Consider the following 27748-nt stretch of genomic DNA (forward strand, 5'->3'; position numbering starts at 1 on the left):
GAATGATGCTGTACCTGCTTCACAGAATGCAGGACAATGATGCTGTACCTGCTTCACAGAATGATGCTGTACCTGCTTCACAGAATGCAGGACAATGATGCTGTACCTGCTTCACAGAATGCAGGGCAATGATGCTGTACCTGCTTCACAGAATGCAGGGCAATGATGCTGTACCTGCTTCACAGAATGCAGGGCAATGATGCTGTACCTGCTTCACAGAATGCAGGGCAATGATGCTGTACCTGCGTCACAGAATGCAGGGCAATGATGCTGTACCTGCTTCACAGAATGATGCTGTACCTGCTTCACAGAATGCAGGACAATGATGCTGTACCTGCTTCACAGAATGCAGGGCAATGATGCTGTACCTGCTTCACAGAATGCAGGGCAATGATGCTGTACCTGCTTCACAGAATGCAGGGCAATGATGCTGTACCTGCTTCACAGAATGATGCTGTACCTGCTTCACAGAATGCAGGGCAATGATGCTGTACCTGCGTCACAGAATGCAGGGCAATGATGCTGTACCTGCTTCACAGAATGCAGGGCAATGATGCTGTACCTGCTTCACAGAATGCAGGGCAATGATGCTGTACCTGCTTCACAGAATGCAGGGCAATGATGCTGTACCTGCTTCACAGAATGATGCTGTACCTGCTTCACAGAATGCAGGGCAATGATGCTGTACCTGCGTCACAGAATGCAGGGCAATGATGCTGTACCTGCTTCACAGAATGCAGGGCAATGATGCTGTACCTGCTTCACAGAATGCAGGGCAATGATGCTGTACCTGCTTCACAGAATGCAGGGCAATGATGCTGTACCTGCTTCACAGAATGCAGGGCAATGATGCTGTACCTGCGTCACAGAATGCAGGACAATGATGCTGTACCTGCTTCACAGAATGCAGGGCAATGATGCTGTACCTGCTTCACAGAATGCAGGGCAATGATGCTGTACCTGCTTCACAGAATGATGCTGTACCTGCTTCACAGAATGCAGGGCAATGATGCTGTACCTGCTTCACAGAATGCAGGGCAATGATGCTGTACCTGCTTCACAGAATGCAGGGCAATGATGCTGTACCTGCTTCACAGAATGATGCTGTACCTGCTTCACAGAATGCAGGACAATGATGCTGTACCTGCTTCACAGAATGCAGGGCAATGATGCTGTACCTGCTTCACAGAATGCAGGGCAATGATGCTGTACCTGCTTCACAGAATGCAGGGCAATGATGCTGTACCTGCTTCACAGAATGATGCTGTACCTGCTTCACAGAATGATGCTGTACCTGCTTCACAGTCGTTTCTACAGCTGATGGTTTCTTTAAATTTAAAGCTGTTGTTCTCCAGGATTGTAACACTTGAAATCCAGCATCTCATTTACAAGACAAACACACACACACACACACACACACACACACACACACACTGACACACAGACACACACACACACTGACAAACACACACACAGACATACAGACACAGACACACACACTGACACACACACACACACAGACACACACACACACAGACACACACACAGACAGACACACACACACTGACACACACACACAGACAGACACACACTGACACACACACACAGACAGACACACACACAGACACACAGACACATACACACTGACACACACTGACACACACACACACTGACACACACACACACACTGACACACACAGACAGACACACTGACACACACAGACACATACACACTGACACACACACACACACACACACAGTCCAGATACAGTTTTCATTGTGTACATTTCCATTGCAATATGAAAGCATCAGTACCAACATTTCCACTTCAGTATTACAACGCAGCCTGCATGCTTTCTGGTACAGAATCCACTCATTAGTGGCTCTTCATGAAAACGTCTGTTTGCACATTCCTGTCTTGTGTTTGGAACATGATACACTTGAGTCATAACAGGTAGTTTTGAATTACAAAAAGTGAATTTAGTTTTATTTGTATTAGCTCTTATTGTTGATGGATCCAGCTGTGTGAGTGTGTATATACTGTACTCAGCGTGACTTAGTGCTGAAATCTATCAGTACAGTTCAGTGTGTGTGTGTGTGTGTGTGTGTGTGTGTGTGTGCAGTATACTGTATGCTGAGTGACTAAGCTGCATTCTCTCAGTATAGTTCACTCTGTGTGTGTGTGTGTGTGTGCAGTATACTGTATGCTGAGTGACTAAGCTGCATTCTCTCAGTATAGTTCACTGTGTGTGTGTGTGGTGTACTGTATGCTGCATTCTCTCAGTATACTTCACTGTGTGTGTGTGTGTGTGTGGTGTTCTGTATGCTGAGTGACTGTAAGCTGCATTCTCTCAGTATAGTTCACTCTGTGTGTGTGTGGTGTTCTGTATGCTGAGTGACTGTAAGCTGCATTCTCTCAGTATAGTTCACTCTGTGTGTGTGTGGTGTTCTGTATGCTGAGTGACTGTAAGCTGCATTCTCTCAGTATAGTTCACTCTGTGTGTGTGTGTGTGGTGTTCTGTATGCTGAGTGACTGTAAGCTGCATTCTCTCAGTATAGTTCACTCTGTGTGTGTGTGGTGTTCTGTATGCTGAGTGACTGTAAGCTACATTCTCTCAGTATAGTTCACTCTGTGTGTGTGTGTGTGGTGTTCTGTATGCTGAGTGACTGTAAGCTGCATTCTCTCAGTATAGTTCACTCTGTGTGTGTGTGGTGTTCTGTATGCTGAGTGACTGTAAGCTACATTCTCTCAGTATAGTTCACTCTGTGTGTGTGTGGTGTTCTGTATGCTGAGTGACTGTAAGCTGCATTCTCTCAGTATAGTTCACTCTGTGTGTGTGTGGTGTTCTGTATGCTGAGTGACTGTAAGCTACATTCTCTCAGTATAGTTCACTCTGTGTGTGTGTGTGGTGTTCTGTATGCTGAGTGACTGTAAGCTGCATTCTCTCAGTATAGTTCACTCTGTGTGTGTGTGGTGTTCTGTATGCTGAGTGACTGTAAGCTGCATTCTCTCAGTATAGTTCACTCTGTGTGTGTGTGTGTGGTGTTCTGTATGCTGAGTGACTGTAAGCTGCATTCTCTCAGTATAGTTCACTCTGTGTGTGTGTGGTGTTCTGTATGCTGAGTGACTGTAAGCTGCATTCTCTCAGTATAGTTCACTCTGTGTGTGTGTGTGTGGTGTTCTGTATGCTGAGTGACTGTAAGCTGCATTCTCTCAGTATAGTTCACTCTGTGTGTGTGTGGTGTTCTGTATGCTGAGTGACTGTAAGCTGCATTCTCTCAGTATAGTTCACTCTGTGTGTGTGTGTGGTGTTCTGTATGCTGAGTGACTGTAAGCTGCATTCTCTCAGTATAGTTCACTCTGTGTGTGTGTGCAGTATTCTGTGTGCAGTTTATTCAGTGTTGCACTTTCTCTTTCAGTCACCATCTCCACCAGCACCTACTTCGATGGGCTCTTGGTAACCGGCCTCTACACCTCCACAACCGTCCAATCAGCCCCCAGCGTGGGCGGCCCAGGAGCGTTTGGCTTCGGTAAGTCTGACTGTCAGCAGCACTGAGGGCTGAGGGCTCTGCAGTGTAAAGGGTTACAGTGATGAGAATGGAGGCTCTTCTTACCCTCGAAGGCTCTTCTTACCACTGTGAGAGGGTCACTCAGCTCATTGTAGGGAGTGTTCTCATGAGCACTGTGAGAGGGTCACTCAGCTCATTGTAGGGAGCGTTCTCATGAGCACTGGGAGAGGGTCACTCAGCTCATTGTAGGGAGTGTTCTCATGAGCACTGTGAGAGGGTCACTCAGCTCATTGTAGGGAGTGTTCTCATGAGCACTGTGAGAGGGTCACTCAGCTCATTGTAGGGAGCGTTCTCATGAGCACTGGGAGAGGGTCACTCAGCTCATTGTAGGGAGTGTTCTCATGAGCACTGTGAGAGGGTCACTCAGCTCATTGTAGGGAGTGTTCTCATGAGCACTGTGAGAGGGTCACTCAGCTCATTGTAGGGAGCGTTCTCATGAGCACTGTGAGAGGGTCACTCAGCTCATTGTAGGGAGTGTTCTCATGAACACTGTGAGAGGGTCACTCAGCTCATTGTAGAGAGCGTTCTCATGAGCACTGGGAGAGGGTCACTCAGCTCATTGTAGGGAGCGTTCTCATGAGCACTGTGAGAGGGTCACTCAGCTCATTGTAGGGAGTGTTCTCATGAGCACTGTGAGAGGGTCACTCAGCTCATTGTAGGGAGTGTTCTCATGAGCACTGTGAGAGGGTCACTCAGCTCATTGTAGGGAGTGTTCTCATGAGCACTGTGAGAGGGTCACTCATCTCATTGTAGGGAGCGTTCTCATGAGCACTGGGAGAGGGTCACTCAGCTCATTGTAGGGAGCGTTCTCATGAGCACTGTGAGAGGGTCACTCAGCTCATTGTAGGGAGTGTTCTCATGAGCACTGTGAGAGGGTCACTCAGCTCATTGTAGGGAGTGTTCTCATGAGCACTGTGAGAGGGTCACTCAGCTCATTGTAGGGAGTGTTCTCATGAGCACTGTGAGAGGGTCACTCAGCTCATTGTAGGGAGCGTTCTCATGAGCACTGTGAGAGGGTCACTCAGCTCATTGTAGGGAGTGTTCTCATGAGCACTGTGAGAGGGTCACTCAGCTCATTGTAGGGAGCGTTCTCATGAGCACTGTGAGAGGGTCACTCAGCTCATTGTAGGGAGTGTTCTCATGAGCACTGTGAGAGGGTCACTCAGCTCATTGTAGGGAGTGTTCTCATGAGCACTGTGAGAGGGTCACTCAGCTCATTGTAGGGAGTGTTCTCATGAGCACTGGGAGAGGGTCACTCATCTCATTGTAGGGAGCGTTCTCATGAGCACTGGGAGAGGGTCACTCAGCTCATTGTAGGGAGCGTTCTCATGAGCACTGTGAGAGGGTCACTCAGCTCATTGTAGGGAGTGTTCTCATGAGCACTGTGAGAGGGTCACTCAGCTCATTGTAGGGAGCGTTCTCATGAGCACTGGGAGAGGGTCACTCAGCTCATTGTAGGGAGCGTTCTCATGAGCACTGGGAGAGGGTCACTCAGCTCATTGTAGGGAGCGTTCTCATGAGCACTGTGAGAGGGTCACTCAGCTCATTGTAGGGAGCGTTCTCATGAGCACTGTGAGAGGGTCACTCAGCTCATTGTAGGGAGCGTTCTCATGAGCACTGTGAGAGGGTCACTCAGCTCATTGTAGGGAGTGTTCTCATGAGCACTGTAAGAGGGTCACTCAGCTCATTGTAGGGAGCGTTCTCATGAGCACTGGGAGAGGGTCACTCAGCTCATTGTAGGGAGCGTTCTCATGAGCACTGGGAGAGGGTCACTCAGCTCATTGTAGGGAGCGTTCTCATGAGCACTGTGAGAGGGTCACTCAGCTCATTGTAGGGAGTGTTCTCATGAGCACTGTGAGAGGGTCACTCAGCTCATTGTAGGGAGTGTTCTCATGAGCACTGTGAGAGGGTCACTCAGCTCATTGTAGGGAGTGTTCTCATGAGCACTGGGAGAGGGTCACTCATCTCATTGTAGGGAGCGTTCTCATGAGCACTGGGAGAGGGTCACTCAGCTCATTGTAGGGAGCGTTCTCATGAGCACTGTGAGAGGGTCACTCAGCTCATTGTAGGGAGTGTTCTCATGAGCACTGTGAGAGGGTCACTCAGCTCATTGTAGGGAGCGTTCTCATGAGCACTGGGAGAGGGTCACTCAGCTCATTGTAGGGAGCGTTCTCATGAGCACTGGGAGAGGGTCACTCAGCTCATTGTAGGGAGCGTTCTCATGAGCACTGTGAGAGGGTCACTCAGCTCATTGTAGGGAGCGTTCTCATGAGCACTGTGAGAGGGTCACTCAGCTCATTGTAGGGAGCGTTCTCATGAGCACTGTGAGAGGGTCACTCAGCTCATTGTAGGGAGTGTTCTCATGAGCACTGTAAGAGGGTCACTCAGCTCATTGTAGGGAGCGTTCTCATGAGCACTGGGAGAGGGTCACTCAGCTCATTGTAGGGAGCGTTCTCATGAGCACTGGGAGAGGGTCACTCAGCTCATTGTAGGGAGCGTTCTCATGAGCACTGTGAGAGGGTCACTCAGCTCATTGTAGGGAGCGTTTTCATGAGCACTGGGAGAGGGTCACTCAGCTCATTGTAGGGAGTGTTCTCATGAGCACTGTGAGAGGGTCACTCAGCTCATTGTAGGGAGCGTTTTCATGAGCACTGGGAGAGGGTCACTCAGCTCATTGTAGGGAGTGTTTTCATGAGCACTGGGAGAGGGTCACTCAGCTCATTGTAGGGAGCGTTCTCATGAGCACTGTGAGAGGGTCACTCAGCTCATTGTTATCAGCAGTAAGCATGCTGAGGGATTGCCTGATTGCTGCTGGGGTTGATCAGATGTCCAGTACTCAATGGCGTGACAGTGAGTAGAGGAACAGCTGGCCTCCAGATGTGCTGGCGTGGCTGCTGAAGAGGTCCGGCGCTGTCACACTGACAGGAATCCATCCTTCCCTTCATTAACAGGCTGAGCGCAGCACTAAAGCTCCTGTTCACTTGCCGTAAACAGTTCAATTTGTTAGAAACTCTTTCTTCTCTGTTTTTAAACATGTGTTCTCTACTGAACAGGCTGGGCGGCATGAGAGCTGGCAGTGATGAATCGCAGTTCAATGAAAGGAATAATTAACAGCAGGCAAATATCCTAGCGGTTAGCATGGTTAGCAGTAATAGTGGCTCCAGTAGAGTACCTCAGGCTCAGCACAGCCATGAGCAGATACAGTTACAGTAACATCAATGCAAATCATTTCTAGTAAAAAGGTTTTTATTGCAGTTTGCACAGAAGGGTACACTGTGGAGGAATGTGGTAAACAGACACCACAGAATCAGGGTTTCACTGAACTAGAGGCACATCGCTGCAGCTTTACCTCTGCAAACGATTTGGAGCGAAGTGAAAATATATTGAATACAACGGTAACAGGATGAATTACATTCATAATACAAGAAACTACAACACTGATTCATGCTTCGCCAGCCTGCCAGAAAACAACAGCAGCAACATGCTGCACTGGAAAAGGCAGAAATACTCAAAGCGTGGTTTGGGTGGCTTGTCATTTTCCTCAGACACAGTGCTCAGTGTGGTGAATGAGTCCTGTGTGGTGCCATGGTGCTCTGCTCCCAACTTCCCAGAGGAACACTTCCCCCGCAGAGACACAACACTCCCTGATCCCCTTTGGGCTTGAAACAGGGCCAGTCCTCTGAACCCCAGAGCTGACTGATTCATCTTTCTCACAGCAAATACACGACATCCCACTGTGCCCTTCAGAACTCCAGAGCATGTGGGACTACAGGCAGGAAACCCACGCAGCTATCATCCCACCTCCTATACTGATGTGTACGGGTTCAGAGTCTGGACTGATCTAGCATGTGGGACTACAGGCAGGAAACCCACGCAGCTATCATCCCACCTCCTATACCGATGTGTACGGGTTCAGAGTCTGGACTGATCTAGCATGTGGGACTACAGGCAGGAAACCCACGCAGCTATCATCCCACCTCCTATACTGATGTGTACGGGTTCAGAGTCTGGGCTGATCTAGCATGTGGGACTACAGGCAGGAAACCCACGCAGCTATCATCCCACCTCCTATACTGATGTGTACGGGTTCAGAGTCTGGACTGATCTAGCATGTGGGACTACAGGCAGGAAACCCACGCAGCTATCATCCCACCTCCTATACTGATGTGTACGGGTTCAGAGTCTGGACTGATCTAGCATGTGGGACTACAGGCAGGAAACCCACGCAGCTATCATCCCACCTCCTATACCGATGTGTACGGGTTCAGAGTCTGGACTGATCTTATCTCAAGGACTGGTTTTATTTTCTAACACAAATCCATTAAGTGAAATGGATGCTAAAAAGGCTGCATTCTTTGGACAAATGCATGTTCGTTGTAAGGGGACCTTATTTATTTTTCCAAAGTGATGAAGTAAAGTCTGCCCACTCAAAGAGTTTTTTCACTGAAGGAAGGCTTCTCCTGGTTCTTCAAGTAGATGTTTCTGATGCACTGTTAGCACGCAGCACACAGCTCAGTGCACAGTGCACACAGCACGCAGAACAGTGCACATAGCATACAGAACACAGCACACAGCTCAGTGCACACAGCATGCAGTACAGTGCACACAGCACACAGCACGCAGTACAGTGCACACAGCACACAGCACGCAGTACAGTGCACACAGCACACAGAACACAGCACACAGCTCAGTGCACACAGCACGCAGTACAGTGCACACAGCACACAGAACACAGCACACAGCTCAGTGCACACAGTACGCAGTACAGTGCACACAGCACACAGCATGCAGTACAGTGCACACAGCACACAGAACACAGCACACAGCTCAGTGCACACAGCACGCAGTACAGTGCACAGCACACAGCTCAGTGCATACAGCACACAGCTCAGTGCACACAGCACGCAGTACAGTGCACAGCACACAGTACAGTGCACACAGCACACAGCTCAGTGCACACAGCACGCAGTACAGTGCACAGCACACAGTTCAGTGCAAACAGCACACAGCACACAGTTCAGTGCACACAGGACCTAAAAGAGAACACTGCATTACTGCTATTGTGTTGTGTTAATAGAAAGACAGAATGCAAATATTTATTTCTGTAGCATCTTAGGTTCTCTTTGTAGTGTAGCAATATCGCACTTTAGCTTCTTTTGATGAGCTTGCATTGAGATTACAAAGATTTACAGTCCATTTCAACTGTTCTAAACCTTTCAGACCATTCAAACATGAAACTTACCATTATTAGTTGTGATCTGACACAACTCATTCCTGTTTAATAGCTGCTGCTGCTGCTGCTCCTGCTGTTTTTTTCAGACGGGTCGTTTAGTGCTTGTAGATAATTGGAAACATCTCAAGAGTATTATTAATCTGAGTGATTATCACACAGCGCATCAGAGAACCTCCTGGCACGCTCCAGATTAAATAGAGTTCAGGGAGCACACACTGAGTGTGGGTATCCACCTACACCTGTATTTCATTGAGGCTGTGTATGGCCTGATACAGTATGTAACAGTCCTCAGAACATCAATTGATCTTCTCTTTACTCTCAGGACACTGGCCCTATTCATAGCCTGCCCGAGTCCCCAGCTTGGCTCTGTGGTACAGAACACTGTGGTTATTCTGCCTCGTTCAATACGTGGATTTCATGTTCTGCTGCCCAACTGAAAGACGTCATGGATCAGAGGTCAAGCGGGGCCAGCAGCCATGAAGTTCAGTTATTTCAATGGCCACTTCTTAGGTCATTTAGTAACATTTAGCCTGTAAGGGAGAGGCTAGTTAGTTTTCTGTAAACACAAAAGACAAGACGGTTTGGAACCCGAGGAGGCCAGTCGTCCTGTCAATGCCTGTCTGTGCTCCTAGCAGCTGATTGATCACTAGGATCCCACGGACTCAGAGAGACACACTGGCACTGACTGTTTGTCCAAACCTTTGACTGCTTCTCTTCTCGTTCATCTAACTTTCTATTTTTTGCACTGCTGTATATTTTATAATTGAGTGTTTAAAGTTAAGGGTTGTATGATTTATGGAAGGAGAGCAAAAACATTATTTCAGCAGCTGGGGCTGATCTGGGGAGTAATTATTACTCCAGCAATGAAGCCCCCTGTCTACTGGAGTCATTGCTCCCTGGCAGGTGAGCCGCATAGTGGGATGATCAGGCAGTGAGATCCCTGTGGCTCTGTGGCAGTGCTGTAGAGAGACCGGGGAAGCTCACTGTGGGATGGTCAGGCAGTGAGATCCCTGTGGCTCTGTGGCAATGCTGTAGAGAGACCGGGGAAGCTCGCTGTGGGATGGTCAGGCAGTGAGATCCCTGTGGCTCTGTGGCAGTGCTGTAGAGAGGGCTGAAGCTGTCAGTCCTCTCTCGGCAGTGGGGGGGCTGAAGCTGTCAGTCCTCTCTCGGCAGTGGGGGGGCTGAGGCTGTCAGCCCTCGCTTGGCAGTGGGGGGGCTGAGGCTGTCAGTCCTCTCTCGGCAGTGGGGGGGCTGAGGCTGTCAGTCCTCTCTCGGCAGTGGGGGGGCTGAGGCTGTCAGTCCTCTCTCGGCAGTGGGGGGGCTGAGGCTGTCAGTCCTCTCTCGGCAGTGAGGGGGGCTGAGGCTGTCAGTCCTCTCTCGGCAGTGGGGGGGCTGAGGCTGTCAGTCCTCTCTCGGCAGTGGGGGGGGCTGAGGCTGTCAGTCCTCTCTCGGCAGTGAGGGGGGCTGAGGCTGTCAGTCCTCTCTCGGCAGTGAGGGGGGCTGAGGCTGTCAGTCCTCTCTCGGCAGTGAGGGGGGCTGAGGCTGTCAGTCCTCTCTCGGCAGTGAGGGGGGCTGAGGCTGTCAGTCCTCTCTCGGCAGTGAGGGGGGCTGAGGCTGTCAGTCCTCTCTCGGCAGTGGGGGGGCTGAGGCTGTCAGTCCTCTCTCGGCAGTGGGGGGGCTGAGGCTGTCAGTCCTCTCTCGGCAGTGGGGGGGCTGAGGCTGTCAGTCCTCGCTCGGCAGTGAGGGGGGCTGAGGCTGTCAGCCCTCGCTCGGCAGTGAGGGGGGCTGAGGCTGTCAGCCCTCGCTCGGCAGTGGGGGGGCTGAGGCTGTCAGCCCTCGCTCGGCAGTGGGGGGGCTGAGGCTGTCAGTCCTCTCTCGGCAGTGGGGGGGCTGAGGCTGTCAGTCCTCTCTCGGCAGTGAGGGGGGCTGAGGCTGTCAGTCCTCGCTCGGCAGTGGGGGGGCTGAGGCTGTTAGCCCTCGCTCGGCAGTGAGGGGGGCTGAGGCTGTCAGTCCTCTCTCAGCAGTGAGGGGGGCTGAGGCTGTCAGTCCTCTCTCGGCAGTGGGGGGGCTGAGGCTGTCAGTCCTCGCTCGGCAGTGAGGGGGGCTGAGGCTGTCAGTCATCTCTCAGCAGTGGTGCTGGTCTGTGCTGAGACACTTCTTCAAAGACAGCTCACTCTGATCTGGAGCAGCTCGTTACCTGGGCCCTGACAGCAGTCGAGATCACACTGACAACACCCTGACACTGCGCTTACCTCCTTCATAGCTTGAGCAAGGTACTTTACCTAGATTGCTCCAGTAAAAAAACAAAACAAAAAACAAACAAAAAAAAAACCCAACTGTATAAATGGGTAATTGTATGTAAAAATAATGTAATTGTATGTAAAAATAATGCGATATCTTGTAACAATTGTAAGTCACCCTGGATAAGGGCGTCTGCTAAGAAATAAATAATAATAATAATAATAATAATAATAATAGCTTTGGCTTACATTGTCATATTTTAACGTTACTGTACATAAACACTCACACTGATGTATGAAGGTGGAAAAAACAAATCGGACAACACTTGACAATCAGCCAGATAAGAGACGTGTGGTTAGACTGTGCAGTTTACAGGACATAATATAAGTGGACTCTGACTTCAGATTGAGATTACTAGGGCATAACAGACAATACTGGCATCTGAAGAGAAACTATAAAACATGGACTAATGCATGCTTCGGACATCCTTGTCTTTCGGGCTCACTTTCCATCCTGTAATTAATGCACTTATTGTAGTCTGGTGATGCACAGAATAATAATGCTGACAAAGTATCAGAGGCAGAGACAGAGGCAGAGAGAGACAGAGACAGAGAGAGAGGCAGAGAGAGACAGAGGCAGACAGAGACAGAGAAAGGCAGAGGAAGAGGCAGAGAGAGACAGAGACAGAGAGAGACAGAGACAGAGGCAGAGAGAGACAGACAGAGAGAGGCAGAGACAGAGGCAGAGGCAGACAGAGACAGAGAAAGGCAGAGGAAGAGGCAGAGAGAGACAGAGGCAGAGGCAGAGGAAGAGGCAGAGAGAGACAGAGACAGAGACAGAGGCAGAGAGAGACAGAGGCAGAGAGAGACAGAGGCAGAGGCAGAGGAAGAGGCAGAGAGATGCAGAGGAAGAGAGAGACAGAGAGAGGCAGAGACAGAGGCAGAGGCAGACAGAGACAGAGAAAGGCAGAGGAAGAGGCAGAGAGAGACAGAGGCAGAGGCAGAGGAAGAGGCAGAGAGAGGCAGAGAGACAGAGGCAGAGACAGGCAGTATAGGTTTAAGACTTGCTTTCTTTCTTTCGTGACACTCAGCTACAGAAACACATGTGCATGTGATGAAGGAGGCTGGTCTCTTTGGAGAGCGGGGCTCTGCACTTCTTAATTTTGGAGAGCGGGGCTCTGCGCTTCTTAATTTTGGAGAGCGGGGCTCTGCGCTTCTTAATTTTGGAGAGCGGGGCTCTGCACTTCTTAATTTTGGAGAGCGGGGCTCTGCGCTTCTTAATCTTAAAAGCATTACTAGGATATGGAAGAAACTTCCTACTGTGGAAAGGCAGTAGAGGGATCCGCACTTACATCCAGTTCTGAAACTTCATCCGCAAGTACTATAGAAACTCATTAGCTGCTAATGCATTGACATTCTGGATGGAATTACAAGTGTTACTGGAAATTCAGTTAGGAGAGCTGATTGCAGGTCTCTGAACTGAGCGGCACACGCAGCATCTCACAGGAGGGCAACAATAACACACTCTTAATCTGCCCCCCACAAGATCAGCACAGAGTGATGTCATGTGATCCGATTGCAGGTCTCTGAACTGAGTGGCACACGCAGCATCTCACAGGAGGGCAACAGTAACACACTCTTAATCTGCCCCCTACAAGATCAGCACATAGTGATGTCATGTCAAAGATAATGGCAGAGCTTTATTTTTTCAGTTGCCATTCCACATCAGTTCAGTAATACTCCAGTCTTGCATTCATCTGTCTTTCAGTACAGTCCATTGAACCCTTTCTCACCCTGACAGGGTTGTGGTGTTTGCACTCATTCAGAGTGCTTCAGTCTGGTTGCTCTTGTAGCGTTTGAAGAGGTAACATGCAGCTGATGTTAACAGTCTTGGTTATTACTCTTTTAAACCTATCATTGTGTTTTTACACAACACTTACAGTGTGAATATTGTGGAATGTCCATACATCACCATCAGCAGCAGCAGCAGCGTCATCATAATAATAAACATCATCATAATAATAAACATCATCATAATTATTCTATTTTTTTTCATTGTTTGGTCCACTTTTGCAAAGTTTGCTCCGTTTGAAAAAAAAAAAAAAGCAGGTCCTGGTTACTGAAGAGGCTGCTTCTCTCAGCAGAGTTCCTCTGGCAGGGCTGCAGCACTCTAAAGCAGGTCCTGGTTACTGAAGAGGCTGCTTCTCTCAGCAGAGTTCCTCTGGCAGGGCTGCAGCACTCTAAAGCAGGTCCTGGTTACTGAAAAGGCTGCTTCTCTCAGCAGAGTTCCTCTGGCAGGGCTGCAGCACTCTAAAGCAGGTCCTGGTTACTGAAGAGGCTGCTTCTCTCAGCAGAGTTCCTCTGGCAGGGCTGCAGCACTCTAAAGCAGGTCCTGGTTACTGAAGAGGCTGCTTCTCTCAGCAGAGTTCCTCTGGCAGGGCTGCAGCACTGTAAAGCAGGTCCTGGTTACTGAAGAGGCTGCTTCTCTCAGCAGAGTTCCTCTGGCAGGGCTGCAGCACTGTAAAGCAGGTCCTGGTTACTGAAGAGGCTGCTTCTCTCAGCAGAGTTCCTCTGGCAGGGCTGCAGCACTGTAAAGCAGGTCCTGGTTACTGAAGAGGCTGCTTCTCTCAGCAGAGTTCCTCTGGCAAGGCTGCAGCACTGTAAAGCAGGTCCTGGTTACTGAAGAGGCTGCTTCTCTCAGCAGAGTTCCTCTGGCAGGGCTGCAGCACTCTAAAGCAGGTCCTGGTTACTGAAGAGGCTGCTTCTCTCAGCAGAGTTCCTCTGGCAGGGCTGCAGCACTCTAAAGCAGGTCCTGGTTACTGAAGAGGCTGCTTCTCTCAGCAGAGTTCCTCTGGCAGGGCTGCAGCACTGTAAAGCAGGTCCTGGTTACTGAAGAGGCTGCTTCTCTCAGCAGAGTTCCTCTGGCAGGGCTGCAGCACTGTAAAGCAGGTCCTGGTTACTGAAGAGGCTGCTTCTCTCAGCAGAGCTCCTCTGGCAGGGCTGCAGCACTCTAAAGCAGGTCCTGGTCAAAGCCCCAGTGCAGGGGTTCTGCTGGGCTGCATCCTTAATGAGTACTCTCCCTTTAAAGAATGCTTGTTTCAATCATTGATGGGTAATGGAATATGTTAGTGCACAATGGACAAGGGACCTCACATAGCCTAAAAGTGCACAGCGCTGTTTAGTTAAAAGCTTTATGATTTACTGTGATTTTTAACTCTTTAGATATAGCTATTGCTTTATTTTTTTCACAATTCTTTAACTCTTTTTGTTAAAGAAGCCAACACACGTCTATAGCAGCTTCATTTTAAGTAGCTCATGCGTTTTTAGGGTCTAGCTTTTAGGGACATCTAGAATCCCGTCCTTACACAATTGAGCTCTGCTGATATCAGTGTGTGTTCTAGCTCTGTTGGATTCAGACCATCACTGCTCTTTTGATTCCAAGTAGCTAACAAAACCCAGAACCACCTCACAGTCCCTCAGCGCTAACCACTAGACCACTGCCTCCCACTCAGTCCATCAGCTCTCACTACACCATACTGCCTTCCTCCCAGCCCCTCCGCTCTCACCACTACATCACACTGCCTCCCTCCCAGCCCCTCCGCTCTCACCACTACACCACACTGCCTCCCTCCCAGCCCCTCCGCTCTCTCCACTACACCACACTGCCTCCCTCCCAGCCCCTCCGCTCTCTCCACTACACCACACTGCCTCCCTCCCAGCCCCTCCGCTCTCACCACTACACCACACTGCCTCCCTCCCAGCCCCTCCGCTCTCACCACTACACCACACTGCCTCCCTCCCAGCCCCTCCGCTCTCACCACTACATCACACTGCCTCCCTCCCAGCCCCTCCGCTCTCACCACTACACCACACTGCCTCCCTCCCAGCCCCTCCGCTCTCACCACTGCACCACACTGCCTCCCTCCCAGCCCCTCCGCTCTCACCACTACACCACACTGCCTCCCTCCCAGCCCCTCCGCTCTCTCCACTACACCACACTGCCTACCTCCCAGCCCCTCCGCTCTCACCACTACACCACACTGCCTCCCTCCCAGCCCCTCCGCTCTCACCACTACACCACACTGCCTCCCTCCCAGCCCCTCCGCTCTCTCCACTACACCACACTGCCTCCCTCCCAGCCCCTCCGCTCTCTCCACTACACCACACTGCCTCCCTCCCAGCCCCTCCGCTCTCTCCACTACACCACACTGCCTCCCTCCCAGCCCCTCCGCTCTCTCCACTACACCACACTGCCTCCCTCCCAGCCCCTCCGCTCTCTCCACTACACCACACTGCCTCCCTCCCAGCCCCTCCGCTCTCTCCACTACACCACACTGCCTCCCTCCCAGCCCCTCCGCTCTCTCCACTACACCACACTGCCTCCCTCCCAGCCCCTCCGCTCTCTCCACTACACCACACTGCCTCCCTCCCAGCCCCTCCGCTCTCTCCACTACACCACACTGCCTCCCTCCCAGCCCCTCCGCTCTCTCCACTACACCACACTGCCTCCCTCCCAGCCCCTCCGCTCTCTCCACTACACCACACTGCCTCCCTCCCAGCCCCTCAGCTCTAACCTTGAAACCTCATACTGTAGCTCTAACAAGCACACATCATTGCCTCAAGTAACATTTTCTCTGAAAACACATGTTGAATTGATTGGCCGGTCTGTTGTTCTTGTTTTTGGGACGGGTGAGGAATGACCCCCGGCGTCCTCATTAGAACAGCTGCTCTGTCTCCCCCCGGTCCCAGCCCGCACTGCTTGGAAGTCAGTAACACAGGATGTATATTCAACAGTGATTATCTTCCAGTGCGAGGCTTGAGGAGCCACCAGCTCTGCAGCTTAATGAGCTTCTGTCGCAATGATCGCATCCTCAGAAAGGGCTCTGCCAGCCGCGGAGGTCTGATTAGGGGCTGATGAATGAGGAAACAACAGCAGCAGAGGCTCTAATCTCAGACAATTAGAGGCAGTTAATTAAAAGGAAATCTATACAAGACCGCGCTCCCGCACACACACACACACACACACATACACACACACACGCACGTTGCTCTGTCCCGGAACGGTGCTCGTCCTGAGAAGATGCTTGTTCCCAGCACACAGCGAGAGAGACTCTGAAGATAAAGAAATGTATCTGTTTTCTTTCCTCTTGTGATTTTTGACTTGAACCTCATTAGCGTTGTGTTGCTGTCAGTGAGGGTCCTCACAGCGATGCTCTCGTTAGGGCTGCAGGCGGAGCTGATGGTATCACAGCCTCCTCTTGTCAGGGAGAGGTGTAGTGGCACATTCAATTTCCTCTCAGATGGGCTGTTTCCCTGATAAATGTCAAGCTGCGCTTAAACATGATGAAAGAGCCTCTTGCCTTCAATTTGAGGTTTCAGATTCTCTGAGTTGTTGCTTGTATTGTCTTGTAAAAATTGAACTGTGGTAGTTTGAAAATGCGTTTAGATTACTAGGTGTTGTGGATGCAGGATGATAAGGGTCAGGGTTACTGGGGATGCATGTTGGTTCTCACTCTGTCCATGCGTTTAGATTACTAGGTGGGGTGGATGCAGGATGATAAGGGTTACGGTTACTGGGGATGCATGTTGGTTCTCACTCTGTCCATGATAAGGCTTAGGGTTAGTAGGGTTGTTCAAATACATTAATGAACATCTGTACCAAATGCTATCTTCAAATCCATAGCACATGATCCCAGCTTACCCAGCTGAGTAATCACAGCCAGACCATTTATATTCCAGGAGATACTCTTGGTTCCCTGGAATATCAATCCTGAACCCACACTATTCCCCTGTGGGAAGGTCATTCAGATTCCTGGAAGGAGCCCCAGGCCAGGCTGAGAGACAGGCTGCTGCACACACCCAGCAGCAAGCTCTTCATTTCTAGGATGCTCTTTTGTGTTCTCCTTTTCATTCACAGTGATTTTAATACAACTTGAAATTAGCCTCAGTTTTTGGACCAAATCAGATTAATAATCAAGACCTCAGTAATTAGTAGGAGTCGAGTTAAATTAAAAATCAAATTAGTTAACATTTCCACTGAGGCTTGCTAAGGCTGTTATTCTGAGACTGGGTCACACAGCAAGTGCTGGGTTAGGATTTACTGAGCACAGCATAATCAGTGGTTAAAACAGGACTGTGATAATGTACACTACAAACCCATTCGCTTAATGAGCAAGAGAGTTAAAACAGGACTGTGATAATGCACACTACAAACCCATTGGCTTAATGAGCAAGAGAGTTAAAAAAACTAAACATGAAGAATTGCACACAGTGTGTGTATAAAAGATTCTCACAGTAAAAGCAATGCAAAGTGTAATAAAGCACAGTGAAATGGTATGGATGTGAGGTACCTATGGTAAAGCATAGGCAAGCATTGTAAAGAATAGCGAGGTATGGTAAAGCATATTAATAAACATGTAAGTATTGTAAGCATATAGTAGAACCATTGTCATGCCCTTTCTGAAGTGTAAGTGCAGTGTTGTGAATATTGAATCTGCAACATGCATACAGCATATGTGCTTGACATACTGTGAAGGCTGGTATGGGGGGTGACTGTGTTCCCTAAATTGATTAATGCAAATCCCTGAGAGGGAACTTCAATTTCCAGTGCAGAGCCCTTCAGAATCAGCTTAGTTCAGATGTCCTGAGCGCTGTGATTAGACTTCAGGTCTCCGTGTGCCACTTGCAGACGTACTTCTTGTGCAGCATCTTCTTTACTGTTTGAAGAGTCCGGACCCGAGACAAACAACGTCTAACATGTTCTGAAATGACAACATGTCCGACAGTGATTCTGTTCATGCTAATGAAACGGTCCCTGTCCTGACATTATAATGGTTGACTCAGTTCGCTGGAGATGACAGTGGCACTTGTCGGGGCTGAGTTAGCAGGAGTCAGATCAGATTAATTAAATAGAGCACAGCAGTCAGCCCCGGTCACTGGAGATCAGATCAGATCAGAGGGGTAGACAAGCCCAGTCAGCAGCCACCGAGGGAGAGGAGAAGGGAGGGGGGTGAGGTACCACGGTGCAGGGAGAGGAGAAGGGAGGGGGGTGAGATACCAGGGTGCAGGGAGAAGAGAAGGGAGGGGGGTGAGATACCAGGGTGCAGGGAGAAGAGAAGGGAGGGGGGTGAGGTACCAGGGTGCAGGGAGAAGAGAAGGGAGGGGGTTGAGATACCAGGGTGCAGGGAGAGGAGAAGGGAGGGGGGTGAGGTACCAGGGTGCAGGGAGAAGAGAAGGGAGGGGGGTGAGGTACCACGGTGCAGGGAGAGGAGAAGGGAGGGGGGTGAGATACCAGGGTGCAGGGAGAAGAGAAGGGAGGGGGGTGAGACACCAGGGTGCAGGGAGAAGAGAAGGGAGGGGGGTGAGATACCAGGGTGCAGGGAGAAGAGAAGGGAGGGGGGTGAGGTACCAGGGTGCAGGGAGAGGAGAGGAGAAGGGAGAGGGGTGAGGTACCAGTGTGCAGGGAGAGGAGAGGAGAAGGGAGAGGGGTGAGGTACCAGCGTGCAGGGAGAGAGGAGTGAGATACTCTGAGGCAGGAGGGGAAGTGCAAGGGAAAGCAAATAAGGGGGTTTGTGGGGAACCAGGTGGGTGGAGGGTGGGGGGGTGTTATGGTTCAATTACAGATTTAGATTTAAAAGAAAAAGAAGCAAAGTTAAATAATGCAAAATCTAGAGGTGGGCTGGAGGCATGCTGGGGACAGCCCTGCGCTGTAACAGTAAGATACTGTATGAAACCTGGGCTATGTGGTCAGAGTGCTTCTTGTGAGCTATTTGAAGAACACAGGCTGCTGAATCCAGCAGCACCTCCAGTCTGGTGAGTGGGGGACGGGGACGGGGACGGGGGACTGCCAGTGTCTAGTAGAAAGATTGCAGTTGATTTGTGATGGATAATTAGCGGATACACGCACCAGGCTTTAGCTGTGGTCAGATAGTTAGAGAGTCCAGCTGCAGGGAGGAAGCCATTCTGCATGGTGATCAGATAAAAGATAGGGGAGTATCCCTCCCAGGCAGAGCCGGGATAAGGGACCTGCGTATCCTGATAGGCAACTCAGCTGAACTGGTGCCGCCATTCATGTGAGATGCATGCGGTATAGGAACTGTGCTGTTATTGCATCAGAATGAAGAGAAGAGTTTGGGAACATGCTGTAGTGACAAGGTTAGGGAAACTAGAACATTATCTAGGTTTAATATAATCCACATAGTTTCTATCTGTCCTACTCTGTAACGTGTTGCCCCAGGGGTCTCGTGTTCAGCATGTCAAGGCTTTATTGCTGACTTGTGCTCATGCTTCTTTTGTGCTACATTTTGTAGATTATTTTTTTGTTGTTGTTGTTTTCAAACAAGAATGCTTTTTTCACATCCCTGTTTGAGTTATGTAGCCTGTAGAATCTTCCAAATCGTCAGTGATCTCCTGTTTGCGTTCTGCCCATAGTCACCCTTGAGCTTCATCGCTGAGAGAGCTGTGTGGTCACAGATGAGATCCTCTTCTATATGCACTCATGCAGCCTGCAATTGGAAGCACTGGATGAAACAGCCCTGGCACACAGGGAGCGCGTCTTTCAGATGCTGTTATCTTGTGCCAGCATGTTAATGTAATCCAGGGGAAGGAGGTCTGGGCTGTGTGCTCGGCTCATGCGGTTTTGCTTTTCTGTTGAAGGCTGAGCACTAGCGCTGTGACTAAAGCCAGGGCTTTGTCTTCATTTCACTCTGTTGAAATCCCAGCAGTCTCTGGACATGGTTTTGAAAACACTGTGTTAAGATGGTGTTGCAAGTGGCTGACTCAGTTACAGAGGAGTTCCAGTATCACTCTGCCCAGCTTGCTCTCCCTGCCCAGGGGGTGGACCCTCTCCCTGCCCAGCTACCTCTCCCTGTCCAGGGGGCAGACCCTCTCCCTGTCCAGGGGGCGGACCCTCTCCCTGTCCAGGGGGCGGACCCTCTCCCTGTCCAGGGGGCGGACCCTGCTTTATCTCTGAGCACAGACTCCCCCAGCTGAAGTGTATCCTGAACTCTCCCTAATGTACTGAACCTCACACCTCCCTGCTCAAGAAGCTCCTCAATCTCTGGGTTCCTTTGCCACCTGGTGTTTCAGTAGTTCAGGACAAACCCCATAAGACAGAAATGAGAGTTTAAGGAATGTTTTTATTTTATGATTATGCGATGTATGAAATAAACAATTTGGCCTCAAAGCTTCTTGCTTTGAGGGTCCACCAGCTGGTTGTCTGGACGAGGCAGGAGACCCCCCCCCCCCCCCATTATAGATTGTACCTAGAGAAGCTACTGGGGCGGAGATGGGGAGGTGGAGGGATGCGAATGAATCAAACGCAAGAGAGGGGTGAGTTACATGGGTATTGATATGTTTTTGATAGTTTACAATGAGATGATGTAATGTGTAGGGGCCATCCCTCCTTCAGAACGTTTAAAGTTTTTGAACCTCACTGATGGGACTGTTTGACCCGCATTTAGACCGTGTAGATCACCCATGTATAAAGGCGACTGTGTGCTACTGCACAGATGATTCTGCAGCGATAACCACGTGATCAGCTGAGGTCTTATAGCCTGGAAATTCTGGCCTGTAATCATCAGGACACGAGCGCTCCTGCTGGAAGAATATGCAGTCCAGTTCCAGGTGCTGGGGATGTCTTGTCACTGCTGGGGGCTCCTCTGGTGTTATAAAGGGGCCTCAGTGAATAGCACATCTCTGAACACTGCAGCAGATCAGTCACTTGCTGTATCTTGTGAGCCCCCCTTAAAGAATCATGCAGAGATCATTTGTTTTAACATTATTTACTTTTACACGGCTGCATACTTTATTATTGTTTTACAAGCTGCTGTGTGTTTAATTAAAAAGTGTGTTGTCTCTACAGCCATTAGGTGTTTATTCAAATATGTGATTACATTCCCTGCTGGCAAATCAAATAACACAGAATCGTTTGCAAGAAATCATCTTTTATATCATTTTCTCGTGAAGCTGCCTTGCAGTGCATTTAATATCTTCCAGAATGATCTGCTGTTTTTTTTGTATTAAATGTGTTTAGAGTGAATGCTTGCTCCGTGTTACAAGGACAGGAGGAGGGGCTATAAATCAAGGCTGAAGGGTTGTCAGCTTTTTGTAAGTTATTAAATGCACTCCAGGAGTAAAATGAAATTCAGTTTTAGAGGCAATATGTAATTTACTAGTACTTACTGGGGAAAGTTCTACAGCAATATGCAATGTAATTATCTTGTAGCATAACCCTTCTCTTTGAATTCCTAACTGATTGTCGTCACTCTCGTTTTCAGTTCAATGAAAGCAGAGCTGTGTGAAGTGGTTCTCTGTAATGACCCTTTGTGTGCCAGGATTAGAAAGTTGCAGATGGGATGAGGTGCTTCTTTGTTTTTCAGAATGCTACCAGGTGGGGTTCAGTCAAATTCACGAGCCTTGGTTAGGGGACCCCCCTCCAAACACCTGACCCCCCTCCCTAAATGACAGCTGCTGCTGTATCTCACGGCACTGGGATGAAAATCATTTTTGTTGCTAATCATCTTTTAAGCAGGGGGCACAATCCCAAGTTGTGCTCTTGTGCAGGGCAGGGCTGCCTTCGCTCCTCCAGACCCCTGCTATTGCAATACTTTGTTCCAGCCAGGTCCTTCATTATTGAATGTGTCAGCATCATCAGCAGCTGCAGCAGCAGGGTCAATTCAATAATTTAACAACTGGCTGCAGTGAAACGGACTGGAAGAACCATGTTTCCCTGGCCCTGCTCTCGTCCGCTGGCCTGTCCAGGTTTGCCAGTGAATACAGAGAGAGTGAGACAGTGAGTGCTGGCTCTGCTGAGCTGGCTGCCCTGTCCTTCTCCTCTCCCTCAGGAAGACATTTCCTTCAGCGGCAGGCAGGGCTGCAGAAGTCGGGGGAGCTTCGCTGACAGTCTCTTCCCGTGTTGAGTGAGATGCGATCTGCTCTTCTCTGCTCTCGTTGACAGCGGTGCCCCTCTCCAGGTCACGGGGTCGCACCGGGGTCAGTGCAATGATTGACAGCTTGGCGCAGCCAGTGACACACAGAGGACAGCAGTCTGATAAGCAAGCTGCCTTGTGTCAGAGCGAGGGACTCACACACACACACACACACACACACACACTCGCACCTCTGTGCTTGCCTCATAGATCTCAATGGCAGGTATTGGTTTCAGCGGGGAAGTTGATCAGACCTGACGGATCACATCATTCACAGGACCGGCTCCCTTGCTCCAGTGATGAAAGCTCAGGCACTCCAGCTTCCACAAGCACTTCCACACACCACAAGCCCTGCTGTATAAAGTGTACCTCTCTAGTACCACTCAAACTGGGTTGACGGTACCAGCACTGGCTACAGTTTACCCTCTCAGCATTCTGTTCAAACTGGACTGAAGGTACCAGCACTGGCTACGGTTTACCCTCTCAGCATTCTGTTCAAACTGGGTTGACGGTACCAGCACTGGCTACAGTTTACCCTCTCAGCATTCTGTTCAATCTGGACTGAAGGTACCAGCACTGGCTACAGTTTACCCTCTCAGCATTCTGTTCAATCTGGACTGAAGGTACCAGCACTGGCTACAGTTTACCCTCTCAGCATTCTGTTCAAACTGGACTGAAGGTACCAGCACTGGCTACAGTTTACAGTTTACATTGTGTTCATTTGGCTCTTCCAAGGGTTCAAACACGTATGGCAGAATTATCGTTTGCATATCAACTCCTGAAGACATGGAACTGTTTCCATCACAGTATGAAGATGGAATCGGATAATCTTTCCTTCTCTGGTTTTAAAGATCGTATCTGGGAATTGGAACCTCCTGCCAATGCTTCTCCTTCAGTCCACATTCACAAAGAGATCCATGCGTTATTTATTCTATTGTTTGATCTGTGGATGCTGCTGGTTTAGTTTTTATTGGGTTTCTTGTGCTATGCGATTGTGCTTTTATTGTTTTCCAGGACCCCATTGTAAACGAGGCCTCGGTCTCAATGGGGAAATCTACTGGTTAAATCAATCAATCAATCAATCAATCAATCAATCAATAAATAAAAGGTATGCCCATTGGTAGCTGAGCCCAACAGTGAGCTGCTCTCCGGTTCTATCACTAGCAGTGCCTTGAGCTCTCAAAGTCACTGTCTTCCCTGCTCCTTGAGTTTCACTGAAGACAATGCTGGGCAGCAGGGCGTATTCATGCTATGCTATGCTATGCAGCTAAACTGCTCAATAATAACTATGTGCATCCATTGCCAAGGCTGCACTAAAAACATACAGCTCAATTCTGACATGGCTGTTTCTTGGTCTGCCAGTCTTTGCACGTACATCTGTTCTTGTGTTCTCTGTTGTATAGTATAGCGCCTGCAGGTCCTTTTCTTAGAAATTCAAATGAGTGTTGTTGTGGTTGTTGTGGTTGTTGTGTGGTCCAGTGGTTAAAGAAAAGGGCTTGTAACCAGGAGGTCCCCGGTTCAAATCCCACCTCAGCCACTGACTCATTGTGTGACCCTGAGCAAGTCACTTAACCTCCTTGTGCTCCGTCTTTCGGGTGAGACATAGTTGTAAGTGACTCTGCAGCTGATGCATAGTTCACACACCCTAGTCTCTGTAAGTCGCCTTGGATAAAGGCGTCTGCTAAATAATCAAATAATTGTTGTTGTGGTTGTGGTTGTGGTTGTGGTTGTGGTTGTCGTTGTCGTTGTCATTGTCGTTGTCATTGTCGTACAGTTCTACCCGTGGCTACATTTAACAACTGGGACGTGTAGACAAACCCCCGCCAGGACCTGCCCTCCAGTGTTGCCGATGGGCTTAGCAATTTCCTTTCTGTGTTGGCCAATGGTGTGCACTCCACAGAGCACAATGATACACTGGTGCTGCACCATCGCTGGATAATTGCATTGCAAATCACAGGAGCCTTTGATAGCTCTGAAACGGGTCAGTGGGCACCATGGCGAGAGAAAGGGAGCCAGGCTAGATAAGCTCATGAAATAAAGCAGTGTTTTAATCACTCATTCATATTAATAGTCCTGTCTTAGCACGCTTCAACTCTCCCCCGCCTCTGATCAATCACACAGCATTAACAAAGGGAAGGAAAAAACCTGCCTGGAGATTGCTGGGCCAGTGTTGCATTACTCAGTGATTACAGGATTGCATTTCGATGCTGGCACCGTTATTAAATAGCAGGCACCCTCAACACTTCATCTGTGAATGGACTGAGCGTGTGACTCGTCATAAACCTCCTGTGTGAGCCGGAGAGGGGAGAACAGCTGCTCAACAAGATAGCATTGAGGATGACCGAGCAGGACAGCCTTTAATCTGCTTCATTCCACTCTGCTGTCACGAAGCACCTCACACGCAAAGGGCTAGACATGGAATTCAAGTGGGAGCCATGTTCAGACTGCTCAGGAGTTTGAACCTGTGCAGGAGGGAGCTGCATTATCCTATTGAAAGAGATAACTAAGACGTCTTCATTTGTTCAATTTCATTTATTTACACACCCAGTACAGCACGCGCTTCCCATCATTACAGCACAAGCATGCTGTAGGGTTTTTACGATGGGTTACTATGTATTATGTATTGGTGTATTTGTGTATGTGTTGCAGCTGAGCACACAGGATTATTGCACAGGGAGCTAACAGGCCATCATCTCATGATTACCTGGCTCGTTCAGATCACTTCATCCTGCGCAATTCATTTGGGGTTTCAGTTTTTGATTAAAGTGACAGCACTTTTGCGAGCTCAGAAAGGAGAGTTTTAGTGTTTGCTCAGCTGTCAGTGCTGGAGATTCAGTGTCTTTGTCCTGATTTATTAATAGTACTTCCTATCCATATGCAGTGCTCTGTGATAACATTGTCTTCAGGATTTTATCAAAAGGAAATAAATGGTAGTTGAATCTGTTAAGCAAATGGAGCGGAGGCAATTGAACGCATTCCCATCTGGAGCGTAGCGCATGTTTTAAAATGTACATCAGGCAGTATCATTGTAACTCAAAACGCTGCTACTTAATGAAAAGACCAATCCTCACAGTCCCAAGATGTATTCTGCAATTACAGTGATTGAATCTTTCCACTACATTACAAATCATTAATAAATGCATTATCCAGGTTACAGCATGGCTACAGCATGTTATTTCACTGATGCATTGCTCGGTGCATTAAAGACATGGAGAGAGAGAGATGAGAGAGAGATGAGAGAGAGGAGAGGGTCGCATGGAAGTTGGAGGACGGCCAGAACAAGACTGGGGTCATTAACGGCTTGTATAGAATGCTGTGAGAACCAGGACAGTGATTAGCACCCTACTGATCGCCAGGAACAAGACATCAAGCACACATTACTGCTCCATCCGCCTGCTCCAGCCATGCTGTAACCTGGACCTCCTCCTGTCAGCCTGCTCCAGCCATGCTGTAACCTGGACCTCCTCCTGTCAGCCTGCTCCAGCCATGCTGTAACCTGGACCTCCTCCTGTCAGCCTGCTCCAGCCATGCTGTAACCTGGACCTCCTCCTGTCAGCCTGCTCCAGCCATGCTGTAACCTGGACCTCCTCCTGTCAGCCTGCTCCAGCCATGCTGTAACCTGGACCTCCTCCTGTCAGCCTGCTCCAGCCATGCTGTAACCTGGACCACCTCCTGTCAGCCTGCTCCAGCAATCCTGTAACCTGGACCTCCTCCTGTCAGCCTGCTCCAGCCATGCTGTAACCTGGACCTCCTCCTGTCAGCCTGCTCCAGCCATGCTGTAACCTGGACCTCCTCCTGTCAGCCTGCTCCAGCCATGCTGTAACCTGGACCTCCTCCTGTCAGCCTGCTCCAGCCATGCTGTAACCTGGACCTCCTCCTGTCAGCCTGCTCCAGCCATGCTGTAACCTGGACCTCCTCCTGTCAGCCTGCTCCAGCCATGCTGTAACCTGGACCACCTCCTGTCAGCCTGCTCCAGCCATGCTGTAACCTGGACCTCCTCCTGTCAGCCTGCTCCAGCCATGCTGTAACCTGGACCTCTTCCTGTCAGCCTGCTCCAGCCATGCTGTAACCTGGACCTCCTCCTGTCAGCCTGCTCCAGCCATGCTGTAACCTGGACCTCCTCCTGTCAGCCTGCTCCAGCCATGCTGTAACCTGGACCTCCTCCTGTCAGCCTGCTCCAGCCATGCTGTAACCTGGACCTCCTCCTGTCAGCCTGCTCCAGCCATGCTGTAACCTGGACCTCCTCCTGTCAGCCTGCTCCAGCCATGCTGTAACCTGGACCTCCTCCTGTCAGCCTGCTCCAGCCATGCTGTAACCTGGACCTCCTCCTGTCAGCCTGCTCCAGCCATGCTGTAACCTGGACCTCCTCCTGTCAGCCTGCTCCAGCCATGCTGTAACCTGGACCTCCTCCTGTCAGCCTGCTCCAGCCATGCTGTAACCTGGACCACCTCCTGTCAGCCTGCTCCAGCCATGCTGTAACCTGGACCTCCTCCTGTCAGCCTGCTCCAGCCATGCTGTAACCTGGACCTCCTCCTGTCAGCCTGCTCCAGCCATGCTGTAACCTGGACCACCTCCTGTCAGCCTGCTCCAGCCATGCTGTAACCTGGACCTCCTCCTGTCAGCCTGCTCCAGCCATGCTGTAACCTGGACCTCCTCCTGTCAGCCTGCTCCAGCCATGCTGTAACCTGGACCTCCTCCTGTCAGCCTGCTCCAGCCATGCTGTAACCTGGACCTCCTCCTGTCAGCCTGCTCCAGCCATGCTGTAACCTGGACCTCCTCCTGTCAGCCTGCTCCAGCCATGCTGTAACCTGGACCTCCTCCTGTGAACTCAACAGGAAGAACTAGGTCACCTCACTGCTTACAGTACCTGCATCAGTATTGGATAAAGCAGCTGTAGTCATATACTTTAAATAAAGGCTTGCCTTTTTAATTTGGTTTCTTCTCCTGCTGATTTGAAAAAGGCTTGCAATGTTCTTGTACTTTTCTTGTATTGTATTCTACGCGCTATTCCTGTTGTTATGAGTCAAGGCGAATTGTCAGAGTCTGATTTCATCATTTTTTTTCCATCATGCTGGTCTTAATATTCTGACAGCATGACTGCTTCATCTTCATTCCACTTCAGTAAAAGATGCAGCAGTCAAAACTAGCAGGATTTAACAAACACTGCGGGCTCCTGAAAAAACAGGGTTGACACTTTGTGTGTTAGAGATGTGTTATAGCTGTGTTAGCTGCATGATACAGTGTGCTATTGCATGTTATAGCTGAGTTGTCTGCATTATAGTGTACTATTGCATGTTATAGCTGTGTTATAGCAGTGCCATTGGCATGTTATAGCTGTGTTATCTGCATGATACAGGTGAGTTATAGCTGAGCTATCTGCATGATACAGGTGAGTTATAGCTGTATTATTGATGTGTTGACGCTGTGCCCCTCTCTTTGCAGGCATCATGTCGGAGCGTCAGTTCGGGACGCAGTTCATGTGCAGTGTGGTCGCCTCCCACGTCAGCCACCTGCCCACCACCAGCCTGAGCTTCATGTGGATCGCCCCCCCGCCAGGCACCGGCTGCGTCAACTTCATGTGAGTCCTACGCCCCTCTCGCCTCTGTGGAATGGGTTGGTACAGCTCAGCTGAATTACCCTACTGGGGAAATCGCTGCAAAACGAATATCACGACACAACCACTTTGCTCAGAGACGCAGCAGCTTGGAATATTTCTTCTGTGCATAATTCAAATATTAATTAACACAAACAGATAAAACATTGCTTAACGAGGCACC

General features: G+C 49.7%; 1 protein-coding gene across 1 annotated transcript in view; it reads left to right on the forward strand.

The window, feature by feature from the left end:
- LOC117973532 (reelin-like) overlaps positions 1–27748 on the forward strand; it is a 144439-nt gene that overhangs the window by 12391 nt on the left and 104300 nt on the right. Inside the window, 2 exon segments of the mRNA XM_058985491.1 lie at positions 3421–3531; positions 27414–27549. Of these exon segments, the coding sequence (XP_058841474.1) occupies positions 3421–3531; positions 27414–27549 (247 nt within the window).

The sequence above is a fragment of the Acipenser ruthenus genome, chromosome 14, assembly GCF_902713425.1.
Source record: "Acipenser ruthenus chromosome 14, fAciRut3.2 maternal haplotype, whole genome shotgun sequence".
Taxonomy (NCBI): Eukaryota; Metazoa; Chordata; class Actinopteri; order Acipenseriformes; family Acipenseridae; genus Acipenser; species Acipenser ruthenus.